Source organism: Haliotis rufescens, unplaced genomic scaffold (genome assembly GCF_023055435.1).
Source record: "Haliotis rufescens isolate VD_foot unplaced genomic scaffold, xgHalRufe1.0.p SCAF_4, whole genome shotgun sequence".
Taxonomy (NCBI): Eukaryota; Metazoa; Mollusca; class Gastropoda; order Lepetellida; family Haliotidae; genus Haliotis; species Haliotis rufescens.
This window is the reverse complement of record NW_025964112.1, coordinates 64538909-64558308: the sequence shown is the minus strand read 5'-3', so window position 1 is coordinate 64558308 and position 19400 is coordinate 64538909. Positions and strand designations below refer to the sequence as shown.

At 44.5% G+C, this 19400-nt stretch overlaps 1 protein-coding gene across 1 annotated transcript in view; it reads right to left on the bottom strand.

Annotated features, from left to right (window-relative positions):
- Positions 1-19400, bottom strand: part of LOC124129714 — a 73562-nt gene that overhangs the window by 25144 nt on the left and 29018 nt on the right. Inside the window, exons 3-17 of the mRNA XM_048382380.1 lie at positions 18350-18547; positions 16955-17227; positions 15001-15261; positions 13181-13291; positions 12816-12986; positions 11991-12230; positions 10906-11184; positions 10085-10189; positions 9488-9877; positions 6874-7128; positions 4408-4515; positions 3740-3928; positions 2520-2744; positions 1646-1912; positions 747-869 (exon numbers count right to left, since the gene is read on the bottom strand). Of these exons, the coding sequence (XP_048238337.1) occupies positions 747-869; positions 1646-1912; positions 2520-2744; positions 3740-3928; positions 4408-4515; positions 6874-7128; positions 9488-9877; positions 10085-10189; positions 10906-11184; positions 11991-12230; positions 12816-12986; positions 13181-13291; positions 15001-15261; positions 16955-17227; positions 18350-18547 (3195 nt within the window). The remainder of the gene's footprint in view (positions 1-746; positions 870-1645; positions 1913-2519; positions 2745-3739; positions 3929-4407; positions 4516-6873; positions 7129-9487; positions 9878-10084; positions 10190-10905; positions 11185-11990; positions 12231-12815; positions 12987-13180; positions 13292-15000; positions 15262-16954; positions 17228-18349; positions 18548-19400) is intronic.

Below are 19400 nucleotides of genomic sequence, written 5' to 3'. Positions count from 1 at the left end.
ACCTCGCAATTAGCAAGCCTTTTCACATAAAACCTGTATGTGAATACATGGATCTATCGAAAGCCTACAAATCGATGCATAATTATTTGTTGATAGAACTGTATACGTTCGATATTGGAACATTATCAGATGTTTTGTCATTTATTGATACATGACACAAGCATGTAGTCACAGCAGCATTTTAAATATGATTAAATGTATTTCAAAACACATGCTATTAAATTAATTACACTAACCACTGTCACAATAAGAACTCTCATTGTTTTTTTCTCAGACGCCAAAGCGCTCGCTCCCATATTAAAATAAGAAGAATCTAATCTACAGTTACGCAACCTTACATTTTAAAAAGACAACATAGGTTTATCTCCCTAATATAACATTGTCTTACGATTTAGTTTGTTGGTTTCTTTGTTGTAAAACGCACACTCAGCAATATAATCTATATAACGGCGGTCTGTAAATAAACGAGTCTGGACCAGACAATCTAGTGATCGACATCATGAGCATCAATCCAAGCAATTGGAATACGATGACATGCATCAACCAAGTCAGGGAGCCTGGCCACCCGATCCCGTTGGTCGCCTCCTACGACAAACATAGTCACCGTTTACGGGAAGGACGGGTTGCTGAAGAGCTATTCTACCCCGGATCTTCACGGGTGTTACGAACAAATGCACATACTAGCTGTAGATCTACATCATAATCTAATCTGAAACTTCGACCAATGTGGGTGGTGTAGAACTTACTGTCAAATCCGCACTCCCGAGTCTCGGCCGTGCCCGTAATGGTGTTGTTGATGAGGTATTGTCCCCGGTACAGCACCCCACTGGCGTACAAGACGCTGCAGCTCTCGGGGAGATCATCATGCCCTGTAACGGGTGTCGGGTTAAAGGTCAAACAGGTGTTAGAGCTTGATGCAACTTGTACTCTTATGTTGGTTAGCATAATTATGTTAGGGGGTGTATTTAACGTGTGTATTTAACGGGCTAAAAGACATCAAAGTTATCAATTCATAATAACCTTATAATACCATTAATTGACTCCCTCATCCATTATATTGAGATGAAAATGGGCTTTAACAATATGACAACGCCTTCGTGGTCTAGTTGATAGAGCGTCTGACCTTAGGTTGGTCGTACCATAAGACGCTAAAAAATGGTACTTGTTGTTACCCTGCCTGGCGCTCGGAATTGCATGGATAAAACAAGGACTGGTCGGTTTGGAGTCAGTATACTGTGTCTGAGTAGGGTATCCATGTTAAACTACGGCATGGTACCTCAGTGGGTTAGCAACACACACACACACACACACACACACACACACACACACACACACACACACACACACAGGCGATGGAAACTGCCTGTAGCAGTCACAACAGTGTTATTGTTCGATGATACATATATCATTCCCTTACCACTTGGGAACCCCTACCCACATACACACTGCATATCCAGTCGCCTTTAACACGGGCATTTTTGAAGGCCTATGGTAGATCCACGCACACATGTGTACACAGTGTCAGTGTAACAAAGGTTAAAGGTTGAAATACTTTGCACCAACTAATTCCATCAATATCCCACTCTGACTGGGACAACGAAATGCAATAGTCAATAAAGTTCAATAACTTAGGACATGGTCTTACATATTCTGTAGGCCCTTAGCTTTGAACCGGAAGCACAATTCTGACCCGAGTGACCTGGACAGCTGACCTCACATCCGGGGTCAGAGGTTACTTTATTCAAGTTCGATAGCTCGTCAACACTTGCGCAGTAACAATTGGCGACGTGGAGCAAGGCTATTTCTTTGGCTTGACCCAAACAGAGCTGTCGGCACAAGGTAAAGGTCATCGTAGAATAATTGGCTACAATTGGCTGAATCTGGTTGTTGTTGTCATAGCAAGCATCATATTCTGAAACACAAAACGTCATCGATCAGGAGTGTAATTACAATTGGTTATCCCATTCCGTTATCGTTATTGTTGTCAATCATAGTGTTCTTTACCATGGGTGAGTTGGGGTTAGGGCCGTTTAATCCAGCTATATCACCGCCAACTTTAGGTTTACCACACGGACATGAATAAAGAGCTGATAGACCAAGTATGACAATCAGGTTATCAGCGGATCATTGTATAGATAAGGGACGCAACTCCACACAGCGAACTGTGGCATTTGATACCACTGGGTCATGAGGGAATCTCATCATTATCTAGTGGACGCTTGTCAATACATTATCCAGTGGACGTTTGTCAATACATTATCTAGTGGACGCTTGTCAATACATTATTTTGTGGACGCTTGTCAATACATTATCCAGTGGACGCTTGTCAATACATTATCTAGTGGACGCTTGTCAATACATTATCTAGTGGACGCTTGTCAATACATTATCTAGTGGACGCTTGTCAATACATTATCCAGTGGACGCTTATCAATACACTATCTAGTGGACGCTTGTCAATACATTATCTAGTGGACGCTTGTCAATACATTATCTAGTGGACGCTTGTCAATACGTGCCTTTCTCTGTTGTGCACATGAAGCGTTTGTCATCTGACTTCTTTGTGTACATAACCCCAGACAAAGTTTTCATTCTGACTCCTCCAGTGCCGGCTGTGAAGTTTGTGCCCGGGGCTGCTACCCCGTGCTTCATCAGTGATCCATCCGCCCAAGAAAATAGACCATTTCGAAATTCATCCCGAGCACCAAGTGTCACATATTTACTTGACATTAACGTTTTGGAATCTGGAATAACAAAACGAATACAATATATTGTTCCATGCAGCCGTACGGTGTGTGGATACGTTGTGTTTCCAGGATTTGAGTTAGCAAGACTTAACCAGACATGTATGGCTCTGGTTTTATCTGTCCCCGTGTTGTCTTTTTCAGGTGAACAATTGACTTGCCCTTGCGTGTGTTTGTGACTTGTACCACCGGTGGGGTTTATTCACTATTTGATAGTGATTCATAAACACATGCTCATGATATAGTCGGAATGGTACAATGGACAATGGTTGTAAGCAAAGTTTCTTATGATTATGGAAAGGATTTGGGGGACGTATCTTATTTGTGATAGCGTATCCTATCTTCAGAATACTGAGGGCGACGATTTTGTTTGAACATTTTTAGTAAAATCACGGCATGTCAGTTTGAGAGTTTGAAAGCCCAGAGTGATGTAGGTCTTGGACTTTTACTTGGTTTTGGTGCTGAGAGACGTAGAACAATAATTACGGCGAATCTGGCATTCGCAACCAGGATCATTGGTTCCAGATATGACTGAGGGACTTGACTGATAGAGTTGCAGTGACCTAGATGACGGACACACGTTCCACTATAACTGAAGGGAACGTCTACACATATAAACAAAAGGCAATATCGTCAATCTGTAAATTTGTAGTGGTTGGTTGGTTGTTTAACGCCGAACTCAGCAATATTACAGCTATATGACGGCGGTCTGTAAATAATCGAGTCTGGACCAGACAATCCAGTGATTGATATCATGAGCATCGATCCACGCAATTGAGATCGATGACATGCATCAACCAAGTCAGCGAGCCTGACCACCCGATCCCGTTAGTCGCCTTTTACGACAAGCATTGTCACCTTTTACGGCAAGTATGGGTTGCTGAAGACCTATTCTGCCCCGGAATCTTCACGGGTCTGTAAATCTGTAAGCCTGGTAAGCATTGAGAACGGAACCGTTCGAGATAACGCTGTTTCGCTGAATGTTAGTAACTTACACTTGATCACTTGTCGGAGGAAGGTCATCTCCCCCGCGTCTCTCGTAGACGCCAAGACGCCACCCCAGCTACGACAATCCGTCATCGCGTCATCCTCTCGCTTAGACTCGAACCCAAACAGCACGCAGTATCCGGCGTGACCCAACCCTGTGAAGGAAGTGTTGGGGCTCGTGGGGCAGGTGGAGTTATCTGGAGAAAGAGGGAAATAGCATCACCTCAAGTCTAGGAGTAGGATGTGAACTCGCACCTGCAGAAATTCTGCATGATTAAACAACATATTTTTTCCTGAAGCTGGTTGTTCGGATTAGCGATGAACTAAGCGTTTGTTTGTTGTGTAACGCCGCACTCAGCACTATTATTGCTATATGACGGCGGTCTGTAAATAATCGAGTCTGGACCAGACAATCCAGTGATTGACATCATGAGCACCGATCCACGCAATTGGGACACGATGACATGCATCAACCAAGCATAGTCGCCTTCTACGGCAAGAATGGTTTGCTGAAATCTATTCTAACCCGGATCTTTACGGGAAGGAACTTAACGTGCAGCTACGGAAACATATCCCGTTTCATATAAATGATACATACATTAGGTATACTATATATCCAGGTATATTAGTGAAACTATCTTTCACATGATGCCACTGAATGTATGTCCTACACTACCTGACATAATGCAGTAGGCCGGTGTGCCGTCCAAGATGTAGGTCCCTGGTACCATGATGCCCTGGTTGAAGAAGTCACTGCAGGATTTGGCGTACTCGGGGAAGGCAGCTGGAAGCAGATGTGCTGACGTCAAATAAGACGTTCATGTATATGTAGTGTACAGTTCCATTGACCACGAAGAAATTGACAACACGAGTCTTCGTGAATAATACACCAAGGCAGGGAGCGTGTGTCGAAGTGTATTGTTTGCATGAATACTCGATTTGGAGTTACTCTTTGAAATAATAATAATAATAATGATTATAATAATAATAATAATAATAATAATAAATCCTTTGTTGCAGACATCACATGACGTCATAGATTTATATCTACACAAACTTGAGTCAGTTGAGCAAAATTGTTTCGCTGCGTCAAGTCAGTAAAATATGCTGAGGCCTGTGCCCTTTCCAAAGGACAAACACGAGAAAACTGCAGTGATCAAGTACTACAAGAAAAAAGGCTTAGGACCAAAGCTAGCCATGAAGATATGAATCCAACACCACGAAAGGATGCTCCTTCCTATGCCACCGCACCTGTGAAGATCCGGGGTGGAATAGGTCTTCAGCAGCCCAAGCTTACCGTAAAAGGCGACTATGCTTGTCGTAAGTGGCGACTAACGGGATCGGGTGGTCAGGCTCGCTGACTTTGTTGATGCGTGTCATCGTATCCAAATTGCGTGGATGTTCATTATGTCAGTCACTGGATTGTCATGTCCAGAATAGATTATTTACAGACCGCCGTCATATAGCTGAAATATCGCTGAGTGCGGCGTTAAACAACAAACAAACAAAAACTCCTATGCCGTGTTGAACTGTGGCCGGGAGACCCCTGAAGACGACCACCGTCTTGGAAGGCCTGTCATGTCAGAAATGATCAAGAGAGTCCACAGTGGTGATGACCGACCGGCGGATAACTGAGCGTCATATTACTAGTTCACTAGGCATTTCCCAAGACAGAACATTCCAGTATCACAGGAACTTTGGTAATGAAGAAAGTGTCAGCCCGCCGGGTTCCAAGGCTTCTGACATCTGATAAAAAATGCACCAGAAGCAAAAGGTATCGTGATAATATAGCTCTGTTTGAAGCTTATCTACAAAGGTTCTTGCAACTATATGTGACTATGAATGAAACTTGGGTCCACCACTTCCAACAACAATGAAAACAGTGGAAGTGACTGACATCACCGAAAGGCAAAGACAATCAGCTGGAAAGGTTATGGCCTTCGTGCACTGGGATGCAGAGGTTATCATTATGGTGGACTTTCTTCCCAAAGGCCACACAGTAAACGGACCTTTGAGGCAGAAATTATGACAAAGAGACGTGGTAAACTGAGAAAAGGTGCGCTCATAAGCCGTTGCCGTGGCTTCAATGCACGAATGGAACTCCTTCAGCACCGACCTTATTCTCCTGATATGTCTCGGTCAGACTTTTTTGTTTCAACACAAGAAAAAAGCTCCTTTCGGGACCCATTTTGACTCATAAGATGACGTCATAGCCGCTATGAATAACTTTTTGGAGTAGCCAAGAGAAGGACGTCTACGACAACATCGTTGACAATACTGAAGGGGATTATGCTGAAATTAAAATCATCTTAGTGTCTTTAGGTCAGGACTACTTCTGTGAGACACAGAAGCTTTCAATCACCCGACGCATGTATCTGCTGCATCCAGCTACACAATCCGAAATTCTCTATTCATTGTTTTTATTATGAGGTTGTGATATCATAACCAAATGTATGGCACAATGCTATGTAGACTGCTATACAAGTAACGGAATAGGTTCTGTTAGTTACGGCAAATTAATATATAATTGGTTTGTTTTTTCAAATTCTTGATTTCAGTAAAACCCGGTGTTAATATTTTGTTAATATCTGAACCATTTGTGTATAACGAAACATGTTGAAAATACAAACCAGTTGTGTGTATGTTTGAAATAACTTGAGAAAAGTCGGGTATGTTGAACTGAAACAATATTCCTTTTTTGTACTACCTTGTATTATGTATTATGTCTCTTTTGATTTGATATTGGCCAATCATAAATCGCTTTCACTTGGGGAGGTGGTGAAATGTGTGCATTTATACACAAATTTGAACAGTTTTGTATTTGATAATTAAGCTTGGACGGTACAATCGGGACTTGTATGTCATTGGAAGGGGTGTTAATCTGTCATGTGTCGATCGTTTGGATTCACACATCAAGAACGTAAGAGACGAACTGTATGATTCTTTTCACAATAAACACCCAGGCTATCAAGTGGTTGATTTATTACAGTAAAATAACAAACCTAACAGAATTACGCCCACAAAATGTTGTTATAAACTGTACTAAATAATCTATAATCGACAGAAGCAATTTCCCTATTATTAATCAAAGTCCTGGTGTAACCATAGGGCGAAGTACGTTGACAACAGTGTACAGTCTCACCGACGCTGTAGGCGGACACATGCGCCGGTCCCCCGCACATCTGTCCCTTGTTAGTCAGACACATAGATGTACACGATGTTGGCGATTTGGCACTGGCCATGGAGATGGTGCTACTACACCAACAGGATGTGACGTCAAGGAGGGCGTAGGTTTGACCTTGACCCCTACAGAGTTCAACACAGACTGGTATCGTCATGTCTTCATAGTCAACCAAGATGGCCGCATCAGTCGGTACGTCGAAACAACCTACGTAATCTGAAATATAATGATTTAGAGTCCATAATTTCGTGGAACTGTGTATCATGTTCATGGTCGCAGTGTCATTGACATAAATGTTTAGCTACATATACGTAGTGATAAAGCCGCCATTAAAAATATGTTTTTACATGAATCACTTCAAAATATCCCTTATTGCGCCTACATATGATATCAATGAGTGAGTAAATAAACATTTCCATCACATCGACATTATTTCAATCATATAACGACGCTATAAAATTATACATTCATAAAAAACATGCACAGTAAAGGAGAAATGGAGGATCTGGGGAGATTGGTTTTGGGAATGAAAAATTAGACAGTGCGCCTGTGAGTGTTGCTCACAGGTCACTTCTAGAAATGTCGATAAAAAATGGCCAAACACTTAAAAGCAATAACGTATTCAAGCTATATCACGGCGGCTTGTACACTATCGAGTCTGGACCAGACAAACCAGTGGTTGATATCACGAGCAACGCCCAACACAGTCGGGTACGATCGATGTCACACATCAACCCCGTCACGGAGCAGGACCACCTCATATACCCAGTCACCTCTAACGAGAAGCAATGTCCTATTCTAACGGTCACTCCCATTGTGACTATTCCCATTGTGGCTAGACTCAAATAAGAAAATGCGCCTACCTCTAGAATAATGGAATACACCAGTCGTCATCTCTACTCTGCCAATACTTGCTTGAACAATGTCTAATGTAAGATGTTGTTCTTGTGTAAATTAAATGAAATCTACAAGGAATCTGTTTTGTCTATTCCAATTTTGTGTACTCCAACACCGTACCCAACTTAAACTAGATATAGCGGTGACAAGTAGTAGTTACAAATGTTATATTTGGGATAACACTTTCTTAGTAAAGTACAGATTCTCGTACTTTTTTGGGGTTGAGTCCCGTCCGGGATTCGAACCCAGACTTCCCAGGGTGAGGCACCTAATCGCCAGCAAACAAAGTCAGCGATCTAACCCACTCAGCCACCGAGGCTTCCACAAAAAATGAAAGTCCGACAACTGGTAGTCTAGATCACGTACTTTGAGTACCCCTCTGACAAGTGTCAATTGGCACGGCTCCCATGGCCGAAAGCTATGAATACACAATGCCATTTAGAAAGTGGTCAAATGTAACAAGTGTTATATTTGGGATAACACTTTCTTAGTAAAGTACAGATTCTCGTACTTTTTGGGGGTTGAGTCCCGTCCGGGATTCGAACCCACACTTCCCAGGGTGAGGCACCTAATCGCCAGCAGTAGTAGTAGTAAGCAGTCACTGAACCACGGCGTATTTGTTTTGGAGCAGTCGTCATAATAGGAAGGAGTCATAATGGGAAGAGTCCATTCTAACACGGGTCCCCGGGCATAAATAAAAAGACATCGAGAAAAAAAACGTGACTGTCCCTCAAAGTCATTATGGATATTCAAATAAAGTATACGAGGAGTTATCATCAAACAACTTCCACTTCCTGTTGCAAAAGTAGGAGCGATGGGGTAGCCTCGTGGTTCGCTCGTCACGACGAGGGCCAGGGTTCTATTCCCGACATGGGTACAATGTGTGGAGCACATTTCTGGTGTTCAGGACCCGTGAAGATCCGGGGTAGAATAGGTCTTCAGCAACCCATGCTTGCCATAAAATGCGACTATGCTTGTCGTAAGAGGCGACTAACGGGATCGGGTGGTCAGATTCACTGATTTGAATGATGCATGTTACGTATCCCAATTGCTTGGATCGATGCGCATGATGTCAGTCACTGGATTGTCAGGTCCTGACTCGATTATTTACAGACCGTCGTCATATAGCTGGAATATTGCTGAGTGCAGTGTTAAACAACAAAGAAACAAACAAATTTGGTGTTCCCTGCCGTTACATTCCTGGAATATTGCTAAATGCGGCGTAAAACCACACTCACTCACTTTCACCCTCCCGGATTGAAACCAGGGTAGGAAGGGCGATTCGGAACATTTTCTGTGTAGTGTTGGAGAATTTGACGTAACTAGTATGACGTTGTGTGCTTTGATATCCACAGTTGTCATGTAAGATGAGGAAACATCACCTGGTTGTGTAGCGTGTATTGAGTGAGTGAGTGAGTATGGTTTTACGCCGCTTTTAGCAATATTCCAGCAATATCACGGCGGGGGACACCAGAAATGGACTTCACACATTGTACCCATATCGGGAATCGAACCGAACCGAACTTCGGCGTGACGAGCGAACGCTTTAACCACTAGGCTACCCGACCACCCCCATATTAGATAAGGAAACATCACCTGGTTGTGTAGCGTGTATTGGATGTATGGTATGCTTTGGGTGAAACGAGAACAGCAACAAGCAGTGATTGGGGATTCTTACCGTCACCCTTCTCACAGATAAAGGGATTCTTGCTGGGGTCGGCTGTGATCAGTTCAGAGCTGTTGCTGTCTCTGTGGAAAGCGAAGAAGGAATTGTCATTGGTCACGGAGAGATAAAACGCAGATGAGTTGAATAGTTGTCCGTTACTCCAGCGGTATACGTTGTTGTTGTCGTTATCCACGAGTCCCGTCAACCACCAGTCAAAGTAGCGCAGAGTCACAGCCCTATTGATGATCTCTCGGACCTGCGCAAGTTCGTGCGCATCTGTGAGTGAGACTAGATAGGCTCCCAGTTGGCTACACGATGTGGCAGGGTTGTCGGTCCTGCCGACCATGAACTTGTAGCAGTGACCCTCGATGTTCACCCAGGAGAACGGACACAGCACACTGTCTGGAGAAAGAATATATAGAGTGTGAGACAGCGAAAGGCAGGAGAGACACAGCAACAGGGAAAGAGAGAAATAAAAAGCCTCAAATCAAGAAATTAACTTTAAGAAATATTAACAGTTTACGACATGGTCTTAAAAACAACAAAGTACATTTTAAGAGGTGTTAGAAAAACAAATATTCTAAATCAAAATGAATTAATGTGACTTACTACTTGTTGTGCACGTGACTTCACCATGAGCTGTGACAAACGTATTGTTCGTGAGGCCCTGCAACTCAAGCTCCTCACATCCCTCTGCCGGGGCGGGGGGCGACCCTGTAAGGAGACTTGCCATGTTACTGGAATAGAAGGACTGTCGCATAGAAGGACACGCTAACAATTTTACAGCTATCACTTATCTATATTATAAACTCGTGGTATTTTTACACCAACGCCGGGATATAACTGAAATACTCAGTAATTCTACTTGCTCCAATATTCGAAACATGTTGTGAAAGAGCCAGTGATAAAGACGTAATCGTCGGACATTGAAAAATAAGCTTACCCATTATAGAAAGCCAAAGTACAGAATGGGATTGAAATTATCCCATTGAGAAATGAAACCAGGACCCGTTCCATCAGAATATTCTTGGTGTCGTTAATGGAGCAATCTGTTGTCTCCATATGTAGCACTGACAATTAAAGTGGGTGTTCTTCGGGAGTGAGTATGGTTTTTCGCCACTTTAGCAATATTCCAGCAATATCATGGCGGGGGACACCAGAAATGAGCTTCACACATTGTATCCACACGAAGAATCGAACCCGGATCTTCGGCGCCACGTGCGGACGCTTTAACCACAAGGCTATCCCACCGCCCAGGAGTGTCCCTGAAGTACTCGATCATATGTGAAACTATGTTGGTCATACAGGAACGGCCAGGTGTGAAAACCTCTCCACGTTGTGTTGGGGGATGCAGTGATTGAATTCAAATCAATAAAATCATACGTTTATCAATTACAGATCATTAACGAGCGTTCTCCTCAAAGCTTTACCTCCTCCGGTGACGAAGATGACCGTCTTGTCTGGATTTGCGGACGCACCGCCGCACGGCTGAAACATGTGACCAGGACATTTCACGTCACATGACGACCACCCGAGTGTCACGTGACTCGGGACTGTATCAACGCAGAAGCATGTCCTGTTACTGACGGCAGAATACGCACGTGACACAGACAGACACTTCTGGGAACACAGAGTCAGAGTCATGTTCTCATGGGTCAAGGCCGCACTCAGGTCCGCTGTTGCGACTTCCAAACAACCGTAATACCAGTCTGAAACATTGAACATAATATTCACGCCGTCATTAGAATCACAGTGAGTGAGTGAGTTGGGTTTAACGCCGCTTTGAACAGTATTCCAGTTATATCACGGCGTGTCAGCTTAATGTGGGAGGAAAGCCCGAAGTGATGCAGGTCTCAGACGTTTAACACTTCGGTGAAACCCACGAGCACGGGTATGGTGCTGACAAAACTAGAAACATAATCGGGGCGAACCGGGATTCGAACCCACAATCATAGGTTTCTGGCGTGCCCAAGGGACGCAACTCTGCACAGCGAATCGCGGCGCCTTAGACGACTGGGCCACCCGTGCCCCCCATTAGAATCACAGGACACATGTTACTACAATGTGTCGCATCTTCTTTTTCATGTTGTGACCAGGAAGTCAAGTTTACAAAGGAAGTTTAGCGAGAGATTCCATTAAATAAGAAGTTACTTCGCAAGCTCCGTTCATACGGTTTGAGGGGAAAGGGTGGCCCAGTCGTCTGAGGCGCCGCAATTCGCTGTGCAGAAGTGCATCTACTGGGCACGCCAGAAACCTATGATTGTGGGTTCGAATCACGATTTGCCCCGATTATGTTTCTAGGTTTGTCAGTGCCATACCAGTGCTCGTGGGTTTCACCGAAGTGGTAACGTCTGAGAACCGCATCACTTCGGGCTTTCGTCACACGCTGACATGCCGTGATAAAGGTAAAGCGGCGTAACCCAACTCAACCACTCACTCAAACAGTCGTTCACTCAATGAATTATGACGTATAGCATGGGAATTTGTTCCGATGCTATTTGTGTAGTCACTGTACCTGGTCGTCTTTCACAGATGAAGTTTTCTTCATCGCTACATTCCCGGTCGTACCAGCTGACGTCGTCGTCTTCACGGGCAACTACCACGCAGCGCTCCTGGAAGGGTCGGCTGGGTTCGCTGGAGAGGAAGCTGGTGTAGGACACGAGGCCGCCATCAGTCCACTGGAAGGATGCGCTCTCGCGGGCGTCGTACAACCCTACAAACCACGCATTATTCCGAGCTCGAAAGTTACGGAAATCTGAAAGAGAGTACGTTCCAGGCAGTGAATTAAGTGTCGTTTTGGAGTTTATTTCCAATAAAATATACTAAAATATGCAACTTCTGAAGGTTTGTGTGTTAACTTCAGACGTTCGTGCCATTAAATTCGCTCGTACTTTGATAACACAAAGGTATATTGGAGCCCAATGACCAAAAGATCAATCACTAGGCAACGGATCAATTACTAGGCAGTGGACCATCACTAGGCACTGGACCAATCACAAGGCACTGGACCAATAACAAGGCTGTGGGTCCATTACTAGGCAACGGATCAATCACTGGGCAGTGGGTCAATCACTAGTCAACGGATCAATCACTAGGCAGTGGGTCAATCACTAGGCAGAGGGCCAACCACTAGGCACTGGACCATCACGAGGCACTGGACCAATCACAAGGCAGTATATCAATCACTAGGCAGTGGATCAATAACTTAGCAGCAGATCAATAACTAAGTAATGGATCAATCGCTAGACGGTGGAGACAGCGACTAGACATGGGTTCGGGGTCTCCAAACGCGGGAAGGCACTAGCCAACTCAATTAGCGCACGTAAAATCTCTCTCTCACTGTAGAATGCTTCCTTAAGAATCAGCTGCTCCTGGCTCGACTGTATGGCCACCAGATGCGCGTTCTGTGACAGGCAGTGGCTGTAGGAGGCGCTGAACGTCGCGGTGAATTTGCTGAAGTAGTAGCAGCTGCCGTTGTATCCGACCCAGTAGTCGTCGCACACCGTGTCATCTACATTCACATCACAAGGAACACTAGGTCACACATTTGCAGCATACACATTACACACGTATGTAGTTTATCGCTCCAATGGTTGTGTTTATTTGTTCATGTAAAGCTGAATTGTAAATTATCTGATTTTTTTAATCGATTTTGTGGACACAGTATCCCCAATAAGGAGTGACGGGAATGTTAGTGGCGTTTACCTTTAAAGCGACAGTAGATCCTGGTGTTGTTGGAGGTGTAGTAGTAGCCGTGCATGCAGATGCCGCCCTTGTAGAGGTTCTCGCAGCTGTCAGCCAGCAGCGGCTCCTGCTCTGTTGGATAATACTCACTTTATATATCCATGGCAACACCCACGGTGATCAATATCTATGGTTTCATCAGATTCATGTTTTTTTTAGGGATTCAAAGTTGACATCAGGAATGTATCGTTGAAATTATGTTTTGGCCCATATGTATTATTTGTCTACACTAGCCACGAGACACTGTATCAGCACTGGACAGTGGAACAGACAGAAGACACTGTATCAACACTAGAAACTGGAGTAGGCACTAGCCACTGTAACAGAACTAGAGGGTGAACTAGACACAAGACACTGTAACAGCACCAGAGAGTGAACCAGACACTAGACACTGTGACAACACTAGAGAGTGGAACAGACGCTAAAGGCTGTAACAGCACTATGCAGTGAAGTAGACGCTAGACACCTTTACAGCACTAGACAGTGAAGTAGGTACTAGACACTGTAACAGCACTAGAGAGTGAACCAGACACTTGACACTGTAACAGCACTAGAAAGTGAACCAGACACTAGACACTGTAACACCACTAGAGAGTGGAACAGACGCTAAACGCTATAAAAGCACTAGACAGTGGAGTGGGCACTAGACGCTATAACAGATCTAGACAGCAGACCATACACTAGACACTGTGACAACACTAGAGAGTGAAACAGACGCTATAGGCTGTAACAGCACTAGACAATGGAGTAGACGCTAGACACCTTAACAGCACTAGACAGTGAAGTAGGTACTAGTCACTGTAACAGCACCAGAGAGTGAACCAAACAATAGACACTATAACAACATTAGAGAGTGGGGTGAGGTGAGGTGAAATTGGGTTTAACGTCGCGTCCAAGATCATTGCACTTATATAGCGACGTGCATGCACGTGTGTGTGTGTGGCTGCTTGTACTAGTCCGGACTGATGCCGATTTATAGTGCTAGCCCACTGAGATACCATGCCGCAGTTTAACATGAATACCCCACTCAGACACAGCATACTGACTCCGAGCCGACTAGTCCTTGTTTTAGCCCCTTAATGCCGAGCGCCAGACAGGGTAACAACAAGTACCATCTTTTAACGTCTTTTGGTATGATGCGACCGGGGATCGAACCCCGGACCTTCTGCTCTCCGGGCGGACGCTCTACCACTTGACCACGGAGGCGGTCACTAGAGAGTGAACCAGACGCTAAACGCTATAAAAGCACTAGACAGTGGAGTGGGCACTAGACACTGAAACAGCACTAGAGAGTGGAACAGACGCTTAACGCTATAAAAACACCAGACAGTGAACCATACGCTTGACACTGTAACAACACTAGAGAGCGGAACAGACACTATAGGCTGTAACAGCACTAGACAGTGCAGTAGGGACTAGACACTGTAACAACACTAGAGAGCGGAACAGACACTATAGGCTGTAACAGCACTAGACAGTGCAGTAGGGACTAGACACTGTAACAACACTAGAGAGCGGAACAGACACTACAGGCTGTAACAGCACTAGACAGTGCAGTAGGGACTAGACACTGTAACAACACTAGAGAGCGGAACAGACACTATAGGCTGTAACAGCACTAGACAGTGCAGTAGGGACTAGACACTGTAACAACACTAGAGAGCGGAACAGACACTATAGGCTGTAACAGCACTAGACAGTGCAGTAGGGACTAGACACTGTAACAACACTAGAGAGCGGAACAGACACAAAACGCTACGGAACCTCTCCCCGTCACTTACCTAGTGTCCACACGCGGACGGTTGTCGCGGCGCTGAACGGTCTCACAAGGTCTTGTATCGGCAGATTACACACGTCGGGGGAGATCCGCACAGCACTGATACCAGACGTCGTGTTGGTGCATTGGCAAAGGTAGGATCTAGTTACCATGGCTATTGGAAAATCAAGTCCACGGCAATGTTCCTTACATGTTACATAACTTTTGCCAACAATGGGTAACGAAGACATGAAGACGCTTGAGTTGGTCATAGAATAACAGCCATCTGCAAAGAAATGTTGGGCCTTGTTATCAAAATATAAACTCTTCAAAAAACGAAACGCAATACGGATATTTTTGGCCATAAAAGCAACATTAGTGGCCAAGAGATGCAAAATGAAGAGGTTTAATGTGTTATAGTGTCAGTGACAAATTTCACGGGTCAGAATGATCACAGCAAGGACATTAGTCGGGAAACACGTACGATTCGGAAAAACGCACCCAGTGCATTAACAAAAGGGCCATGGAGCTGCACGTACTGCACGTGCGCACCACTATGAACGGTATTAAAGTTTAGGTTTTTTGATTGCCTGGCATCTGCGTAAATCGAACAGTGACAGTTCAACAACATGCCAAGATTAACAGAAGTGCAAAGAACAACGTCATGGGTCAACACGTGATCGGCCAAGGTCGGGACGACCAAGAGTAACCATCCCGCCCAAGATCGCTACATCCACCTGCGCCAAAACCACCTCAAGCGCATCAAAAATACCCGGACTGCGCAGAATCTCCGACCAGACTGTACGAAACCCGTTTAAGAGCAGCAGGTCTACGAGCAGGACGTCCTGTTCGACGCGTCATATTGAGTCGACAACATCGTCAACAACAACTGCATTGGTGTCGTCAACACAGGGTGTGGCCTCAACTGCGATTAAGGTAGCTGACCTTAACCTTGGGCTTTTCCTATGCACCGATAATTGAGATGACTACAATCACCAAGTGTTCTCTCCACAACATTTTAGCTTGTACGGTTCCTCGTATAAATGTATTTTCCTACCTCACACAAATCTAGCTTTGCTTTTCTTTTTTTGAAGAGTATATATATATAATATATATATGACACCAGGTGTTGGCTAAAAGAAAACATAACATGTAACATGCTACAACGTAACTGTCACATACCGCGTTAGAAGCTAATGTATTGTAGTAACATGCTACAGCGTCGCTGTCACATACCGCGTTAGAAGCTAATGTATTGTAGTAACATGCCACAACGTAACTGTCACATACCGCGTTAGAAGCTAATGTATTGTAGTAACATGCTACAACGTCGCTGTCACATACCTGTCCCACGTTAGAAGCTAATGTATAGTAGCAACATGCTACAACGTAACTGTCACATACCTGTCCCGCGTTAGAAGCTAATGTATAGTAGTAACATGCTACAATGTAACTGTCACATACCGCGTTAGAAGCTAATGTATGGTAGTAACATGCTACAATGTAACTGTCACATACCTGTCCCGCGTTAGAAGGTAATGTAAAGTAATAACATGCTACAATGTAACTGTCACATACCGCGTTAGAAGCTAATGTATGGTAGTAACATGCTACAACGTAACTGTCACATACCTGTCCCACGTTAGAAGCTAATATGTTGTAGAAACGTGCTACAACGTAACTTTCACATACCTGTCCTGCGTGCGGTAACAGATTATTTTATCAATTTGTGAAATAACCACCCCACTTTGAACCTACCCACCCCGTCCACCCTCCCCCTTTTGCAAATGTTAAATGACTGACCCCTTACTAGTAACTTGGTAGCCTCGCCACAATAGTACTTTCTAATGACACCGGCCACGATGCAGTGGATGTTCAGCTTTCTGGTCCGACTAGTTTGCACGGAAAGAGGTATCACTAGACAACCAAGCCCCCTCCCCCAAAGCGAGCACCGTGTTCACAATGAAAAACAAACTCACCAAAGGTCACATAGACGCTCATCCTGCCGTCTGCCCCTCCACACATGACGTCGGGGTTGTAACCACAAGACGTGTTACAGCCGGTGTTGTTCACGTTGGTTCCGAACGCGGTGAGGTTTCCACAGTAGCAGTCGCCTCCTTGAAAGCCGCTGTAGAGCATGTTGTTATCCCTGCAGTGAATGAGGCAGTGACTGTGGCTACTTGTTCCTGAGAGGGACACGTTCAGAGCCCCGGTGGAGGACTGTCGGCACCCGACGTACCCGATTGTCATAGCTGGCAACAGACACAAGCTGGAAGTCAGGGAGAATATATTGTGTGAGCACAATACAATAATCGAGCCTAGGTCAAACAAACCAGTGGTTGATAGTGTGAGCATCCGCCCATGATGTCAGAGTACAATGACACACATAGGGTGGTCGCTAGGGGAATGAGTTGTGTTTTACGCCGTTTTTAAACAGTAATATAGTTTTATCAGGGCGTGAGAGGAAAGCACAAAGGGATGCGGGTTGACGTTAACCATGCGTGCGGATATGGGGCTGTCAGACCAGGGATAATAAACACTACGAACCTAGGATTTCAGTAGGCTATCAGTAGATCCTTGCAAGAGCAAGGGATGTAACTCTGAACAATGAATTACAGCACCTGAAATTTGAACCTGAAATTCCAGTACACTAGCAACGGATCCTTGCACGACCAAGGGACGCAACTCTGAACAGCGAATTACAGCACCTTAGATTCGAAACCGGGATTCCAGTACACTGTCAGCGGATCCTTGCACGTCCAGGGGACGCAATTCTGAACAGCGAATTACCCGGTTAGCCATTCAAATTGTCATATAAGAGATGGACAAGAAATCAAGTTAGTGTCATACAATAGGTTAATGAAAGTTACTCTTAACTATCAAGGCTTAAACGTTAAAGCAACGAGTATTCGTAATGATTAACAAACATCGAAATTAGCAGTGTATCCTAAACATTTAAATGAATGCGGTGCTGGCTAAAGAAACAGGATATGTCACAACTTCAAATCACACATTTGTACTCAGCGAAATGAGGAGACTTAAACACCCAGAATATCCTACGATCAATTTTGTTTTTGTCGATTATCCTGGGCAATCTATGTTTATAAGGTAGAGAAGATATCAAGGTCTTTATTATGAGGAACACAACGTTTCGGAGTGTGAGTTGGGTTTAACGCCGCTTTTAACAGTATTCCAGTTATATCGCGGCGTGTCAGCTTAATGTGGGAGGAAAGCTTTGTGCAACGGTGCCCTGGTAGAGATACGCTAGATCACTGGTTCACGCTTGACCCTCCAACAGATGGCGTTGGACATGGTAATTTTGTAGATGGGGTGTATTTGAAAGTTGTTGCCATGGAAGCAGTAAGTGAGGTTACATTTGCAGTCGAGGGTGGTGGTGTTGACGTCCTGCACTTCCCACTCCCCCGTGGCGTTACAGGACAGGTTGAGTCTCGAGGGGTAGATGTCTCGGAACCTCCCCGATGAACACGTTATAGAGAGCACACTTCCATACGTCACCGAGCTGTACGTCACGTGGGCACTCGTCACTTCCGGGATGGTTGTGCACGTCGCGGCTGAAAACCAACGCTATGAATATACACAGATTCAACACACACTCAGTGTTGACTAAGTTTATCATATAAATGGATTGTTTGAAAAATATTTGTTCGTGAAATGTTTGTTAATAAGTTAATATGCAATTTCCCAACATGGGGGGGGGGGGGGGGCGAGTTTGTTGTTTATATATATATATGTGTGTGTGTGTGTGTGTGTGTGTGTGTGTGTGTGTTGTCACGGGGTCACGTGACCAATAGCCTTGCTTATCCGGGCTATTATCTTCTTTCTGTTATGAGAAAATACCTTGGCGGACCCATTCGCTTTGTTTTGAGTTGGAATCGAAAGGCATGCCTCTAGAAATAGCCCGTCCAGTGAGATTACTGTTATCATATATGTGCAAAAATCATTTGTAAATTTCATTTCACATCATCTCACTTCATAACCGGAAAATATTATGTGCTACGTAAGAGAGAGAGTGAGTTATGTTTAACTCCGGTTTTAACAGTATTCCAGTTATATGACGGCACGGCAGCTAAACGAGGAATGTTAGCCTAGTGCAGGTCTCAGACGTTTACCACTTCGGTGAAACCCACGAGCACGGGCGTGGTGCTGACAAACCTAGAAACATAATCGGGGTGAACCGGGATTCGAATCCAGAATCATAGGTTTCTGGCGTGCCCAAGGGACGCAACTCGCCTTGGACGATTGGATATTATACCCTGGATAATCGAAGATGCGTGACCAATAGCAGGCAAATCCTCCGAGTTAGTACAAACACGATAACAATGGTTGATAGAGATCCACAGCAGAATCAACATACCACTATTCCTTCACATGGGGTGTGCTTGTCGTTGCGTAACTTAGATAGTT